At 43.2% G+C, this 17,022-nt stretch overlaps 1 protein-coding gene across 3 annotated transcripts; it reads left to right on the top strand.

The window, feature by feature from the left end:
• On the top strand, positions 1-15,557 carry LOC106572698 (probable E3 ubiquitin-protein ligase DTX3). Of its 3 annotated transcripts, none has more exons than XM_014147090.2 (6): positions 11-225; positions 730-771; positions 11,171-11,819; positions 11,976-12,189; positions 12,792-13,009; positions 13,343-15,557. In XM_014147090.2, the coding sequence occupies exons 2-6, from the start codon at positions 759-761 to the stop codon at positions 13,416-13,418; spliced, it is 1,170 nt and encodes a 389-aa protein (XP_014002565.2). In that variant the 5' UTR covers positions 11-225; positions 730-758; the 3' UTR covers positions 13,419-15,557. The 3 variants fall into 3 exon arrangements, with proteins under 3 accessions (XP_014002563.2, XP_014002565.2, XP_014002564.2); XM_014147089.2 differs by having other exon boundaries at positions 11-559; XM_014147088.2 differs by lacking the exon at positions 730-771 and having other exon boundaries at positions 1-225.
• Positions 15,558-17,022: the final 1,465 nt, after the last annotated feature.

Below are 17,022 nucleotides of genomic sequence, written 5' to 3'. Positions count from 1 at the left end.
TTGTCTCGTCATTAAACTGTCAGACATTGAGCTCGATCGACATTGCAGAAGACTACCGACTGACTGGTCTACAAATCACCTTGCTTCATAAAAAAACGACTCATTATTATTTGTAGATCAGTCAATCGTTCACCATTTACCCACAATGCATCATGGACGTGATGCTCTCAAACACGGCCATGGACTTTAAAGGCTAAGACATGGTAGAAAGTGCAAACAATTTCTGTAAGTATTTGTCTTGAGTACGCAGCTGTCACAAGCCGAATGAAACAGCTAACGTGGAATCGTAGCCTAGTGTGTAAGTAGGGGTTGATGTTGTAGTAGTCTGTCTCAAGGACGTGGAAATAGGAAGACAAACTCCAGTAGCGAGCGAGAAGGGGACTCGGGTGAATTGTTAGCTAACGTTACGGGTATCTTAGAGTGGATATCAAGTATGTCTTGACTACAAAATACTTATCAACATATCCACTGCAGTACACGATTTTCAGGCCTCGGCCAATGGAAGATGGTGTAGCTAGTTCCATAATCTGTAAAACTCATCTGACAGCTACGGCAAAAGGTGAGACAATTTACCCCACGCCGCATTCTATTGAGTAAAATGATTATGGACGTGCCACTTAGGAATTTGAGCAGAATCGTTTGGTTCCTCGCTGCTGAATTCTAAAGTAAGCGAATGTAATCTGATGCGTGTCAATGTTTACTACTTCAGTTTTTCTCTGTGTTCAACAGGGGGATATTTTCTCGATTGAAGGGAATATATGGGATCGCAAGGTAACCATCTAATAAATAATATTTATTCACACTTGTTTCATACGACTGTCAGAGGTAAAACATAGCTAACAGCCAAACGTGTTGATGGACAGAGGATCGGATTGAGGTAGGCGCAGTTTCCTTTGTTTACTCAGTCTGCATTTCAGAACAGCGGATACGTTCCTTTCAGCAGTGTCGCGATAGCTACTGTCTGCCAGCCTGTTGTAGCTCTGAGGTGTGCTGCGACCACTTGATACTAAACACACGCGCTCCACATGGAAACAAACATGTTAGCTACACAGTTGTTACTTTGTAACGGTTTGCGACAAGCGATATGGCTACTTCTAACAGGTCTGTTGTCTAGCAGTGCATGAACCTTGCTTTGGCGAATCATTTGGCGCTAGCTCTCATTTTCTCATGCGAAATATAGTGTGTCTAAAGGGAAAGAAAAGTATTATCAAAGATATTTATAACTAACCCAAGATAGTTAATGTGTATCGGTTTTATAGTGGGAGCAATGAAGCATAGTGGGCAGAACAAGCAAGGAGGTGGGCAAAGCTAAGCAGGAGTTTGTGAGATCCTATTGGCGCATTGTAGTATGTATTTGCATATTTCCGTTTGGGAACGCCTCCTTTGAAGTGCATATGTTCTCAAACTCAATTTGACCTTGCACTCCTAACAACGCCATTAAAAAAATAAATAAACACTTTGGTAAAGCAACAAGTCTATATAACTTAGTGCACTGTATTGGTACTGAGCACATTCTAAACTGTTGCTTCAGCTTTATTGGCCCGTGTGATGTGTCTGGATTTCCCCTTCTGTTTTTATAGCCCCTGTGAAGTGTCTGGATTTCCCCTTCTGTCTGTGGTATTATCTGAGTTTTTCGCTCCTGGCTGCTATGTACCGGACCTCTTACTAGCTAGCGGGAGGCAGGGGCGACACTGGTAGACAGTGACCTTCGCACCCGCCTGCCGAACACCTGCACTCACCTTCATTAACAGAACTGTGGGAAAACAGTGCCGGACAGACCCCCGCCTCCTGCTAGCTACTCCGACCAGTACACACTAGGCGAGAGGTGTGTAGCTACACAGTGAGTTAGCATGCTTGCTAGTTAGTGACCGACAGGCGGGGGGGAAGGACACCGTCTACCGTTGTCGCCCTCGGCCCTTCTTCTGTGGGGTTTATCGGCGGTTGTGATTCAACTTTATGGTACCTACTGTATTGGAGCGCCCCACCTCCCGTCTGTCCTAGCTTAAAAATGGACCAATAGAAGTTTAAAGAGGAATTCCCACATGTAGGAACTCCCCAAATTGTGTCCGCAAGTGCACCCTTCTCCATGCAGCATAGGCCAAATAGCAGCAATGTACCAGCAGAAATAAAGTATTACATCAGTTAACAGTTCAGAGGACATCCACAATTCAATGTTTTGACCTGGCTGTATGTTTAATTTTTGCTCTAACAGTCCATATATGCACACTGATTGGAAGCTGCCTATAGGCTATGTGTGGGGTTATCATATCTCATTACTTTGTCATCATGTCACGATTGTTGTGGTAGGCGAGTAAACTCACACTGCATTGCATTGTTGCAGTGTTATGGCTCCGATTTGGGTAAAGAATAGGGGGGAGTCAATTACATGATTTCCATTTTAAAGTTTAATGAACTGAAGTTGGTGTCATTTAGAATATGAGAGTAGCCAAACTCACTGATCCCATTAAATTATGTTTCTGATGTTGGCTGTTCAGTTCAATATTTCACTTGACATGTTTTCTTTTCATGAGTGGCTTGCCTTGAACACAAGCCACTGTTGATTATGAGGGGGATGTATGAAACTGTCTCTCTGTTCTCTGCGTGTCTGCTGTGCAGTTTTTCCAACACATTAGTACAGGTCACAGATTACATTGGGATTGGATGAAATGAGAAGATGAAACGCATTAGAAACTGTTTGAAAGAGAGCAACCCGGCTCTACGTATTTTACTGGGTTGTGACTCACCGGCACCGCCCCCGGCCCCGGTTAGAGGGGAATAAAGCAGCCCAAGAGTTGACACACAGGGAATTTGTGTTCACACATAGAAGATTTACATGGGGATGGTTCTGAAAGGTGCAGAGAAAGGAATTGGGTATATTCACATACAGGCTACAATGGATAGAGTAGTGAAAGGACGTGAATGAGCTAGAACCATGTCATGGCATAGAACTCCAATAGCACAATATGAAGGACTCTATATGATAATACACTGCAGCAATAAACCGTAAGTTGTTACACAGAAATACCTCATAACAAGGACTGTATCTACTATGCATACAGTTGAAGTCGGAAGTTTACATACACCTTAGCCAAATACATTTAAACTCAGTTTTTCACAATTCCTGACATTTAATCCTAGTATAAATTACCTGTCTTAGGTCAGTTAGGATCACCACTTTATTTTAAGAGTGTGAAATGTCAGAATAATAGTAGACAAAATGATTTATTTCAGCTTGTTTACATGCACTCAAATAGTATTTGGTAGCATTGCCTTTAAATTGTTTAACTTGGGTCAAACGTTTCGGGTAGCCTTCCACAAGCTTCCCACAATAAGTTGGGTGAATTTTGGCCCATTCCTCCTGACAGAGCTGGTGTAAGGTTTGTAGGTGTCCTTGAGTCCAGGTTTGTAGTCAGGTTTGTAGGTGTCCTTGCTCGCACACACTTTTTCAGTTCTGCCCACACATTTTCTATAGGATTGAGGTCAGGCCTTTGATGGCAGTGGTGGCTAATTTTTGCATTACCAAATGAGGAGAGTTACAAACTTCACACACCAGTCAGAGTTATACTTAAACTACATCTTTAATAATTAAGAGCTTTGTATTAGCAATGACTTTCAATGATGCGCTATCTCTAATGAACCATTGAAAAGTGACAACACAAAAGTACAAAGGTCTTTTATAGCCAAGATACACCCCTCTCAACGTACATGACGAACCACAGATCTTAGGAACAGTTCACAAAGAAAGACTTTTACTTGAGAAAGGAGTATCCCTTAGCCAGATAATTTATAGCAAATGTTATCGTTCAGTTTGGTCCCTAAGATGATGTTCTAATCTCGTACTCTATTCTGTCGAATAAAACAACCATTATAATGCAATACAAGCATTATAACAGTCTTGCAATTTTCCACAACATGGCCACTCCAATACCTTGACTTTGTTGTCCTTAAGCCATTTCGCCACAACTTTGGAAGTATGCTTGGGGTCATTGTCCATTTGGAAGACCCATTTGCGACCAAGCTTTAACTTCCTGACTGATGTCTTGAGATGTTGCTTCAATATATCCACATAATTTCCCTGCCACATGATGACATCTATTTTGTGAAGTGCACCCCCACAACATGATGCTGCCACCCCTGTGCTTCACGGTTGGGATGGTGTTCTTCGGCTTGCAAGCCTCCCCCTTTTTCCTCCAAACATAATGATGGTCATTATGGCCAAGCAGTTCTATTTTTGTTTCATCAGACCAGAGGACATTTCTCCAAAAAGTACGATCTTTGTCCCCATGTACAGTTGCAAACCGTAGTCTGGCTTTTTTATGGCGGTTTTGGAGCAGTGGCTTCTTCCTTGCTGAGCGGCCTTCAGGTTATGTTGATATAGGACTCGTTTTACTGTGGATATAGATGCTTTTGTACCTGTTTCCTCCAGCATCTTCACAAGGTCCTTTGCTGCTGTTCTGGGATTGAGTTGCACTTTTCGCACCAAAGTACGTTCATCTCTAGGAGAGAATGCATCTCCTTCCTGAGCGGTATGACGGCTGCGTAGTCCCATGGTGTTTATACTTGTGTACTATTGTTTATACAGATGAATGTGGAACCTTCGGGTATTTGGAAATTGCTCCCAAGGATGAACCAGACTTGTGGAGGTCTACAATTGCTTTTCTGAGGTCTTGGCTGATTTCTTTTGATTTTCCCATGATGTCATGCAAAGAGGCACTGAGTTTGAAGGTAGGCCTTGAAATACATCCACAGGTACACCTCCAATTGACTCAAATGATGTCAATTAGCCTATCGGAAGCTTCTAAAGCCATGACATAATTTTCTGGAATTTTCCAAGCTGTTTAAAAGCACAGTCAACTTAGTGTATGTAAACTTCTGACCCACTGGAATTGTGAAATAATCTGTCTGTAAAAATGACTTGTGTCATGTATAAAGTAGATGTCCTAACCGACTTGTCAAAATTATAGTTTGTTGACAAGATATTTGTGGACTGGTTGAAAAACGAGTTTTAATGACTCCAACCTAAGTGTATGTAAACTTCTGACTTCAACTGTATATTACATTGTAGGCTAATGACATTTTTGCTAACAAGGAATTAACAATAGTAGTGTAATAAAGTACTGTATTTATGAAGGTGAGTAACCCAAAGCAGAGGTACATTTAAAGGAGACAGCATACATAACATTGTTATATTATGACTCACACAAAGCCGAGTTAAACAGCTACTACAACTTGGTGTACATACATCCCATGCACATAACTCCACCCATGATAACACTGTCAGGCTCAGGGCCATGTATGTATACCCTTTGGGGGAGCGAGCAGCAGTCCTGTCTAAGCACTACAGGGCTAGCTATGAGCATCTGACATTAGGAACAACTTTTGCCCTCAGAACAGCCTCAATTTGTCCGGGCATGGACTCTACAAGGTGTCGAAAGCGTTCCACAGGTGCTGGACCACTTTTGATACGAACTGTTGACCTTGAAAAGCCGAGCAGCCCATTCACCCTCTGAATGGCACACATACACAATCCATGTCTCAATTGTCTAAAGGCTTAAAAATCTTTCTATAACTGGTCTCCTCCCCTTCATCTACACTGATTGAAATGGATTTAACAGGTGACATCAATCGTTTTAACCTGGTCAGTCTGTCATGGAAAGAGCAGGTGTTCCTAATGTTTTGTACACTCAGTGTAAACAACATGCTGGCAGGGTTGACAGGTCTAGCTAAAATTTCTAGCCCGATGACTTCTGAAAACCCACATTTATCCAGTAAACCTTTTTTCCATAAAGTTATCGAGTGAATTAAGAAGGAATGTCGACGTCATTTTTAATGACGTAGGCTAAGAAGTAAAATTTGGTTTTCCATCCAAATAATAATTCTTGCGAGTTTAAAAATGTCGCAAGGGTAAAGATAAATCACCCTTATTAAACTCTCCCGAGTGGTGCAGCAGTCCAAGGCACTGCATCTCAGTGCTAGAGGTGTCACTACAGACCATGGTTCGATTCCAGGCTGTATCACAACCGGCCGTGATTGGGAGTCCCATTGGCCCAGCGTCGTCCGGGTTTGGCCAGGGTATGCCGTCATTGTAAATAAGAATTTGTTCTTAACTGACATGCTTAGTTAAATAAAAAAAATGCCATCAATGGATGTCGATTTAACTTGTTTTGACTGCTATGACTAAGCAATAACGCCACAGTAGGTGTAGTATACAGTAGGACCAATATACCATGTCTAAGGGACATGGCCCTCAGCTGTGGTATATTGGCCATATAACACAAACCCTTATTGCTATTATAAACTGTTATCCAATGTAATTAGAACAGTAAAAAGTACCTTTTTGTAATTTCCGTGGTGCATGTATGATATACGATGGCTTTCAACCAATCAGCTTTCAGGCCTCAAACCACCCAGTTTATAATTGTAAATAAATCCTGTTTGCGCATGTGCATAACTATAGATAAATCCCGCAAGCGAGTTTGAGTGATGCAAGTTGGACAGAGGATCTTAATCTCTGTGCAAGAAGCACTTCAAAAAACGAATGTTAGGTTATTTTCTGGCAATTGTGCCAGATGTTGAGACTACAAACCATTATAAATGGCATGTTTGTGAGAAAGACTTATTTCAATAGACATAGGCTTCTGACTAAAATCTGGGTTTATAATTGCAATTCAACCTTGCCATGGTTTGCTGAGCTAGATGCAGGTGGCCTATAGCCCCTGATAGGCCAACAGGCCAACATCTAATTTCAGGGGAAAATCTACAATGTGGACAATGATACATTTCCTCTGACCATGACCACAATTGATAACTTCCAATTTAATTAACTAAACATGGCCTTGAATAATTGCATAATAACACAAGGCTATAACAACAAACTGAGTTACAGGCTATTTATTAAATATGTTTGTCAGCTACACAAGTGGCACAAATTGATTTGCAATGACTCCAGTGATATAGTCATTTCAACATATTTATTGTATGAAATGGTAGGCAACAGTAACCTGCAATGACATATAGAAATGAATAGCCTACTTGATAGCCTGCAGATGTAGCCCATCATTCTCCACATTTTAATGTCATTTGTCATTGTGGACTTTTACCCCCCCCCCATAACACAAGCACGCGAGGGAGTTCCATAACTTCCATTTCAAATTTCCACCGCACAGTGCTCCAGACCCTAAAACTGAGCATGAGTAAAACCCTTTGCTTGATGCGGTTATCCATAAGAAAAGTCGACATTAGAATGCAGTTAACTTCACTCAGAGGTGGTTTAAAGTAATCTAAAGAGCTCTAGTGTGCCTAAAGTCCTTTTCCAATGCTTTGTCACCATTTATCAGTTATATCGCGTTAATATGTTTTATGGAAAATTAGTGTCTCCATAATAACCGATCTAAATAGACTACCTACAACTGGTAAGAAGTTGTCATTATGTGCGCACATGCTGCTCTGTCTTTGACTCAGCTGCCCCTGCTGCAGCACACTCTCACCGCACACACATCCCCTTGGCTCTCCACCACTCACTCACTCAGTAACAGCCTGCTCACTGCCTTAGAGTCAGCAGCAGGTCACAGTGAAATATATAATAGTGGTTTTCCAGTGTTGGAGTTCCCACATATTGAATTACTGCAAAAAAACACTACAGTCCCTCCAGGATTTCGCAACATTGTTTTGTGATTTCTGCGGCTGAAAAACAGCTCTTTCTGGACAAAAAAAGGGGTGGAAGCTAGTTTAGAGTTCCAACATAATTTGAGATTTAATGTCTTATTTGCGGATTGCCCCCATAATCTGGAGGTACTAAAAAAATAATAAACTAGGACAAAAGAAACACCTAGGGTCCAATCTGAAATGAAGTCATATCTCAAGTTCATCTTCCATCAAAATAATTAGAGACAATGTGCTCTTTTGGGCTGTTTCTTTTTCTGAACATAACGAGAGGTGGGGGATGACCAAGGCCCAAGCTCATCTAGGCCTGTATCTCAATGTAATCATCCATTTCATCCTCTCTATCCTCCTCCATATCAACTGCTCCACTGCGGAGTCGTTGGTTGTGGTACATGAAGACCAAGGCTCGTAGGATGTTAGAGGTTGATCGCCTATGGCTGGACAACTCAAGCTTGTAGATACTGTTGCTTCGCTCAGCATCAGCTGAGTTTGTGACTGCATCTTTGTAGCCTTTGACCAGGGTGCTCAGCACAGGAAGTCTCTCTTGAAGACCATCCCAGAAGATATCCAAATCCACCACCCCATTCACTGTGGCTCTCAGTGCTGCTGGTCCTACATTGGTCAAGTAGGCACCCAGTTCGTCTCGTGGTACCTTACTGAAGCAGCCTTGTAGCTGGACACTGTCATCCATAAACACAATGTGACGTGGATCAAACACCCTAACTTCTTAGAGGAACTCCATGTCAGGCTGTCCATCTGACATGTACTTTGTAAGTTTTTTTTCCTCTGCATTCCTGTATGCCTCTTTAACAGTGCTCACAGACAGAAAAGGGCAAGTCATCAACTGCATCAAAGTAGTGTGAACAAGCCTCATACTGTAGTTCTTTGTTGGCCACAATGTTCATCAGCAAGTCCTCTAAATAGTGAAAGATCTTTGTTTTCACGGGGTGTCTGCTCTGGAAGATGTTGATAAGCTGCAGGATGACTTTATACTTGTCTGTCATGATGTTCAGCTGAATCTGCAGCGACTGAACCAGCTCTTTGTCTTGTAGCATCTCATGGAGTTTCTCTACAGACTGTGGTGCACTTTGGCCACACACCTGTGAATGACAAGGAACATAAAAGAGGAACATAATAAATATTACTTATACTTACTGTGAAATTACATCGTGGCTTACAAAAAATGTAGGCCACCTTTTTCTGCATAATGACAATGATTTAAGCAAATGTAGAAGGCATGTAAATTTAAATCATACCTGTATTTCCATCTCTATGAACCCCTTGTAGAGGCCAAACTGCACTGCTGAGATCTTATTTTGCATGCCCCTTACTGGTAAAACATATGTGAAAAACTTAGCATGAATGCGTTCAGCTGATCAAAAGGTTTGCAGAAAGCACTCCCTATCAGATTAATGTTGTGAGCCAAGCATGTTATATGCAGGGAGTAGGGGAACAATGACTGAAGTGCAGCTTTGTAAGTTTTCTTCATGTACGCAGCGTTGTCTGTGTCAGACAATGACGTCATCATTGGAGATATTGTAGTCTTGTAGACATTTCCCCACCACCATGGAAACTTGAATGGTTGCACTGCTCCAGAAACACTGTCTCTGCGAGGTAGGCAATAATTATCCCGAGGTATCCTTTTCAAGTGGTGCGATGAGGATGTTTAGTACACATCTTCCTTCAACATCTGGAGTTTCATCAATGATGACTGTCACTGGCTTCCCTGCGAGATGTTGCTTGAGTTCTTCCTTCACCTTCAGGTAGACATCTCCCAAGTACTTTTCCTGTAGGTGGTGGTATCCAGGGATCCAGAAAGACTGTGTTTTCGTGATCCGTATTAAGTTTTACAGAGTTTTAAATGGCAAAGCTGACAAATTGCACTCAGTGCTTTGAGCCGTGCTCTCCATAGACAGACTGGGCAGAGCAGAGTGTCGAACACCCTACTAAAGCCAAGGTTAGCGGAGTAGAAGTTGGAGTAAAACGCCACTCGCCTTGATTCTTTCAGTGCTTGCCACAGTCTTCCCTGCTACCACGTCAGTCATGGAGATCTGCTGCTGCTGTGGGAACTGTTCTGACATTTCCATATGCTTTGCTGATTCCAAGTGACTGATTGTCGACTTTCTCTTGTGTTCCAGCACAACATTGCACGGAATGCAAAACAATTTCCCCCACTTCCATGTAAAACATTTGGAAATTGGTCTTTAACTGTTATTTTTGTTGGCAAATGAGATTGTACTGCCTGTCAGCCATCAACAATGAATTGAAATCAATCAGCTATCATCTTTGCACGCCGACAGGCCAGGGGGAAAAAACTTTGTTGACGTGTGGTTGGATCGGGCCATTTTCCACGGTAACCATGCAGTAATTGGTCAAAATTACTAACTCACTTTTGATTGGACCCTTTTATGCGCTAAAAGTGCGGGGATTGGTCAAAATTGTGAGCTCTTGTATAATATGCACTGATTGGTTGATTTTTGCATTGAATTATGCGATCGCAGAATCCTAGAGGAACTGCAATAAGAAGAGACTTGCTTGGGCCAAGAAACTTGTGCAATGAACATTAGACAGGTGGAAATCTGTCCTTTGGTCTGATAAGTCCAAATGTGAGATTTTTGGTACCAACTGTTGTCTTTGTGAGACGCAGAGTAGGTGAACAGATGATCTCTGCATGTGTGGTTCCCACCGAGAAGCATGGAGGAGGTGGTGTAATGGTGTGGGGGTGCTTTGCTGGTGACACTGTCAGTGATTTATTTAGAATTCAAGGCACAATTAACCAGCATGACTAACACAGCATTCTGCAATGATACGCCATCCCATCTGGTTTGGGCTTAGTGGGACTGTCCTTTGTTTTTCATCAGGACAATTACCCAACATACCTCCAGGAGAGTGATAGAGTGCTGCATCAGATGACCTGGCCTACACAGTCAACCGACCTCAACCCAATTGAGATGGTTTGGGATGAGTTGGACCGCAGATTGAAGGAAAAGCAGCCAAGAAGTGTTCAGCATATGTGGGAAGTCCTTCAACACTGTTGGAAAAGTATTCCAGGTGAAGCTGGTTGAGAGAATGCCAAGAGTGTGCAAAAAGCTGTCATCAAGACAAAGGATGGTTACTTTGAAGAATCTCAAATATAAAATGTATTTATTTATTTTTAAGAGAAATGCAATGGTGCCCGAGGTGCAATTTAGCCCAAAAACCCGCAACCCGTGAACAATACATTTTCACCCGCAACATCGTTTTCAAAGTAGGCCAATTTGCAGTGAACATGGCAACACTGCTTGCTGGAAGTTAGTCCCACAGCACACTCGGCAGGGGATTCTCTAATATTGTTTATCATGCAAATGTTAACAATTGCGTTCACTGCATTATTTGATATGTTAGTCTCTCTGTCTTGTGTGTTTCCTGTACATTTTCCTCCGGTGCAGTAAGTTTAGCATGACATATTTTCCTTTTATGTTAGGCTTGAATATGTGTTTAATGGTTTCTCTCGTATTTCCCTATGCAGTTTCATCGGATGAGATGAGTGTGCGCGGGGGGCAGGGTAGTGACGAGGTGCTGGTGTCCCAGGCGGTGTGGGACTACCTGGCTGCTGCCGGCCAGCCCTGGCTCATAGACTTTCAGGACAAGCAGGGCTTGAGCGCCGGCATCATCCGCCGAGGGGAGCGGGGAGGCTGCTGCGCAGTGCGGCTACGCCCCATAGAGGGATCCCATTCTGGGGTAGGACCCGGGATGATGGAGGAAGGACCCATCTCCAACGAGACCCGCAAGGCCTTCATAGACTTATGCCGCTGCGCCCGCAAAGAGATGAGCAAACAGGATGTGGGTCCTAAACGGAAGAGGTCCCTGCTGCCCTGCGTTGGGGTGGGGGTCCTGGAGGGGGATGGAGAGGGAAGTCTGCTAACACCTCAGCCTCCTCAGCCCAGACGCTCTCAGAGGCAGCAACAGAGATATAAGAAGCCAGCGGAGGAAGAGGCCTGTGTGGTCCTCTCCAACTCCACGTCCCACAACGAATCCGGACAGAGGAAGCAGGACAACATAGAGGTCAGCTGCAGTATGATGGCCTCTTCTCATAACCACTCCCACAGTGAAGCAGACGACCACACCTCATGTTCCATCTGCATGGGAGACATGGTGGAGAGGACCACGTTAGAGAGGTATAGCTACATATTTCACTTTTGTGTTCAGTAATTCTCAAGGTTTTTCCAAACGATGAAATGTGTCAGCCTTTACTGCTATTGATGCTATGTAATGTTTTCAAAATTATAAGGAAAAGTCTTCTCTCTGTCTTTCACTTTGACCCCCTCCCCCAGGTGCGGCCACGCATTCTGCCGGCTGTGTCTGGACCAGGCCTTCAAGGTGAAGAGAGCGTGTCCTGTGTGTCGTCAGGTGTACGGCCAGCTCATAGGGAACCAGCCTACTACCGGGTGTATGATGGTGGAGAGGGACCCAGATCTGGAGTTGCCAGGACACGAGGGTTATGGGTGTATCTGCATCATCTACAGCTTCCCACCTGGTTTACAGGCAGTGAGTATGTATGTAATGTAATGCAATGTAATGTATGTATGTAATGTAATTATGTATGTATGTATACTAAAGAAACATGGAAGGGTATAGAAATGGGAACTAGTAAGAAGTTTTGGCTAGCCCATTACCTTTTCAGGGTTTTTGGGCTAGACCATTACCTTTTCAGGGTTTTTGGGCTAGCCCATTACCTTTTCAGGGTTTTTGGGCTAGCCCATTACCCTTTTCAGGGTTTTCCTATATCTGACACATTTACATGGCTAACCATCTCTCTTTTAATATTTTTATTTGTGGCGAATACAGCAATGTTTGCAAATCCCAGCTTGGATCTTTTAATGGTTCGTATCCAGGCTGCATCACATTCGGCTGTGATTGGGAGTCCCATAGGGCGGCGCACAATTGGCCCAGCGTTGTCCGGGTTTGGCCGGTGTAGGCCGTCATTTTAAATAAGGATTTGTTCTTAACTGACTTGCCTAGTTAAATAAAATACAGTCCATGCTTGAAGTAATGTTGTTGAAGGTCTATACCACTTTACTTAATTTCTGTGGATATAATTGTTCATGTTCTTTTCTAACATTCCTCTGAATTATGCCTGGGTCCTGCAGCCGGAGCACCCTAACCCGGGGGTGAGGTACCCTGGGACGGACCGCGTGGCTTACCTCCCAGACAGCCCAGAGGGGAACCGGGTCCTGGGCCTGCTCCGCCGGGCCTTCGAACAGCGCCTCATCTTCACCATAGGGACCTCCATGACCACAGGAATGCATAACGTCATTACCTGGAACGACATCCACCACAAGACTTCCTTATGGGGCGGACCACACTGGTATGGAAACGGATGTCTTTACTGAAGGCTATTGAAGATTTAAGTGTTTGTGAGATGTGACAAGTCATGTTTACATTTTTGTGAAAAAAGCTATTGATGACTGCTTGAATGGAAGTCAAATAGAATCATATGGCTTTAGTTTGTTCTTATGAGATGTAACAGATATTATTTTCACTTTATATCAATAGAAACCTATCCATGTTTTGAGCATGTGGTGGGGGGTTCAATTGTGATTACTGTGGTGCATTTGCTCCTAGAAGAAAGTCTAGCCGTTCCTGTGACTACAACAACTCTCTGACCTGCTGAGCGTTTTCTGTTCATTTCTCCTGACAGCTTTGGATACCCAGACCCCACTTACCTGGTGAGAGTGACCGAGGAACTCAGAGAGAAAGGCATCACTGCAGACTGACCGTACAGATTCTAGAATGATTATTCTAGGAACACTTTAGGAATTTTAGGAACCTCTGGCTATCCTGCCCTGCTGCTGCTGGTGGTTGCTAGGCTGCAGGCTCCTGGACCTAGACCCTGCAGAGCAGCGGATGAATACGAGATGTGACTGGGCCCCACAGCAGCCACAGGAGTACGGCCCAGTAGAGGCCCACTTATCCCTACAAGACCACTTGATGGGGTGACTCCTACCTTCCACTTCAGTCGAATTTTCACTAATCATGCATTGATGTCAATTGGAGACCATTCGACTTAAGTGGAAGTGAACATTTGTCTAAAGTGGAATTTAGGATTCACCCTTATGTTCCTATCCTCGTTATCTATCTTCCGAGTTCGGCTCAACCCAGCAGCACTTTGTGTGGAAAAAAATATACAAATGAGTGCAGTGCAATCTCTGTGTGAGCTGTTTTTGGCTGCACTCATCCAAGTATTTATCATATAGGGATTCATAATGTGGAGGTACATACTACTTAAATATTATTTTGAAACCTAAGTTCAAAGAATAGTCCTATTTTGTCTGTTTATATTAATGTTTATTTCCACGCTGAGGGACACATTCTTTAATTACCTGTTAAAAACACATGATTTGTGCTCTGTCCAGTACGCTCGTAGAATAATTATATTTTTATTTATGTAATTATGTTAATAATAACCTGTTATTTACACTGAATTAAGACAGTACTTGAGATAGTTGGTGGCAGGCAGAATAGTACTGTCTGTTTCAATAGAAAGCTCCTAAAGAAATAATACAATTTCTCTGAAAGGAGTTGCACTCGAAGGCACTTTGTCAAAGAGGGAGGGAGTCCATCAGTAGTTCAGTCACTGTTAGAGGGGGAGTTGTTCTCTGCATAGAATAAGAATTATCCTTTTGAATTAGAATGATCATTCTAATTCTGTGGTTCTCTGCTTCCACTTCAGGGAACTGGTAGATGGAAGAATGCTCTGAGCAAAGCCAGGCAGGCGTTAGTCGTTAGCAGCCGTGAAGCTAATAGCCTGGTAGCTATAAGTTGATGTCAATTTGCTTAGAGCCCTTAATTTCCCTTTTGATCTTCCTCTCCTTTGATTTCTTCTCCTTTTTACTTAAATAGGAAGAATGTTTTCTATTTGATGTCTCTCTCTGCTGCACCGTTCGGTTGTAGCTGATGAACCAGGAATGTCCAGATAGACTGACTACTAAGTATGAGATTCATTGTCATTCCTCACCGTGCCTTGCTCTCTCTCTCCTCTCGGTTATTTCTCTACTCTAAGATGTTATCCCTCCCAGGACCAGGCCCTGTATTCACAAAGTGTCTCAGAGTAGTAGGGCTGATGTAGGATCAGTGTGGCCTTTTCAATCATAATGAATGAGTAGGGACCCTGATCCTAGATCAACACTCATACTCTGACAAGCTTAATGAATAGGAGACCAGGTTTTGAACGGAGTTCAGTTTGATTTCCAGTCAGCCAGCCAGTCAGTCAGCACTCCTCATGTTCTAATAACCAGATTTACTTGATGATGTCAAATGAGAAGGGCGTGATGTCGAACCACTTAAACCAAATCAAATGCACAATAGGGCTGTATATTTATTACCTCTGACCCTGGCTGAAATGGCACCCTATTCCCTATATAGAGTAAAAGTGCCCATAGGCTTCTGGTCAAATGTAGGGAACTACATAGGACTCTGGTCCAAAGTAGTGTAAGGAATAGTGTGCCATTTTGGATGCAAGCCCTATCTGACCAGGAGATGTTTGTTTGATGATTGTCTCATAAATAATGAGGTATCTATCTGCTGTAATTCACATTTGTCTTCTACAGGAATAATCTAGGATTAACAAAATAGGTACCTGTAATATGAACATGTTGAGGAAAATCCTGCAGTCCCTTACAGCGGTATTGTCAGTGATGTATTTAGTTCCCTTGTTTTGATACATTTATCAAACTGTTAGCGTGCCTATATTCTAGTCAAGTTTGAAGACAGTGGATCATGTTGATATTAATTCATGACAAGCATGTATTTTTAGTAGACTGTCTTAATTGTTATTTGGAGGGTGAGACTCAGCAGCGTTGTGTTATCTGGCTTTCTACCGTTTTTGAGAATATATATACTGATGTGTATCTGCATGAGTTTTTCTGTGATATGTCAGATGAAAGCAGTCCAACGACGTAGCCTCACTCACAAATTATCAAGCTCTGTGTGAAAGTCATTTTGCATGAGAAAATTATGCATATAGATAATGCAGTGCTCTCCAACCCTGTTCCCGGAGAGCTACCCTCCTGTAGGTTTTCACTCCAACCATGTTCCTGAGAGCTACCCTCCTGTAGGTTTTCACTCCAACCATGTTCCTGAGAGCTACCCTCCTGTAGGTTTTCACTCCAACCATGTTCCTGAGAGCTACCCTCCTGTAGGTTTTCACTCCAACCATGTTCCTGAGAGCTACCCTCCTGTAGGTTTTCACTCCAACCATGTTCCTGAGAGCTACCCTCCTGTAGGTTTTCACTCCAACCATGTTCCTGAGAGCTACCCTCCTGTAGGTTTTCACTCCAACCCTGTTCCTGGAGAGCTACCCTCCTGTAGGTTTTCACTCCAACCCTGTTCCTGGAGAGCTACCCTCCTGTAGGTTTTCACTCCAACCATGTTCCTGAGAGCTACCCTCCTGTAGGTTTTCACTCCAACCATGTTCCTGAGAGCTACCCTCCTGTAGGTTTTCACTCCAACCATGTTCCTGAGAGCTACCCTCCTGTAGGTTTTCACTCCAACCATGTTCCTGAGAGCTACCCTCTGTAGGTTTTCACTCCAACCCCAGTTGTAACTAAACTGATTCAGCTCATCAACTAGCAATCTTTTTTGAATCCGGTGTGCTAGATTGGGGTTGGAGTGAACATACAGAACGGTAGCTAGATTAGGGTTGGAGTGAACGTACAGAACGGTAGCTAGATTAGGGTTGGAGTGAACCTAAAGAACGCTAGCTAGATTAGGGTTGGAGTGAATGTACAGAACGGTAGCTAGATTAGGGTTGGAGTGAACCTAAAGAACGATAGCTCTCCAGAAACAGGGTTTGAGAGCCCTGGTCTAGTGACTCTAGTCTGTTACCTTCTCCTATTCATTTGTCTACAGTCAGATGATGTAAAAGAATATAAACTCAGCAAAAAAAGAAACGTCCTCTCACTGTCAACTGCGTTTATTTTCAGCAAACTTAACATTTGTAAATATTTGTTTGAACATAAGATTCAACCACTGAGACATAAACTGAACAAGTTCCACAGACATGTGACGAACATAAATTGAATAATGTGTCCCTGAACAAAGGAGGGGAGGGGGGAGGGGTCAAACATCAACAGTCACTATCTGGTGTGACCACCAGCTGCATTAAGTACTGCAGTACATCTCCTCCTCATGACCTGCACCAAATTTGCCAGTTCTTGCTGTGAGATGTTACCCCATTTTTCCACCAAGGCACCTGCAAGTTCCTGGACATTTCTTGGGGGAATGGCCCTAGCCCTCACCCTCCGATCCAACAGGTCCCAGACGTGCTCAATGGGATTGAGATCCGGGCTCTTCGCTGGCCATGGCAGATCAATGACATTC

This window comes from Salmo salar, chromosome ssa15 (genome assembly GCF_905237065.1).
Source record: "Salmo salar chromosome ssa15, Ssal_v3.1, whole genome shotgun sequence".
Classification (NCBI taxonomy): domain Eukaryota; kingdom Metazoa; phylum Chordata; class Actinopteri; order Salmoniformes; family Salmonidae; genus Salmo; species Salmo salar.
Note: the sequence above shows the minus strand (reverse complement) of the source record. Positions and strands in the feature narration are given on the sequence as shown.

Excerpts from the sequence above, each read along its gene's own strand:
- LOC106572698 (XM_014147088.2), top strand. The coding sequence starts at position 201 with ATGGTAGAAAGTGCAAACAATTTCT. Across the intron at positions 226-11,170 it reads AGAAAGTGCAAACAATTTCT|TTTCATCGGATGAGATGAGT; the intron begins GTAAGTATTTGT and ends TTCCCTATGCAG. Across the intron at positions 13,010-13,342 it reads TTATGGGGCGGACCACACTG|CTTTGGATACCCAGACCCCA; the intron begins GTATGGAAACGG and ends TTCTCCTGACAG.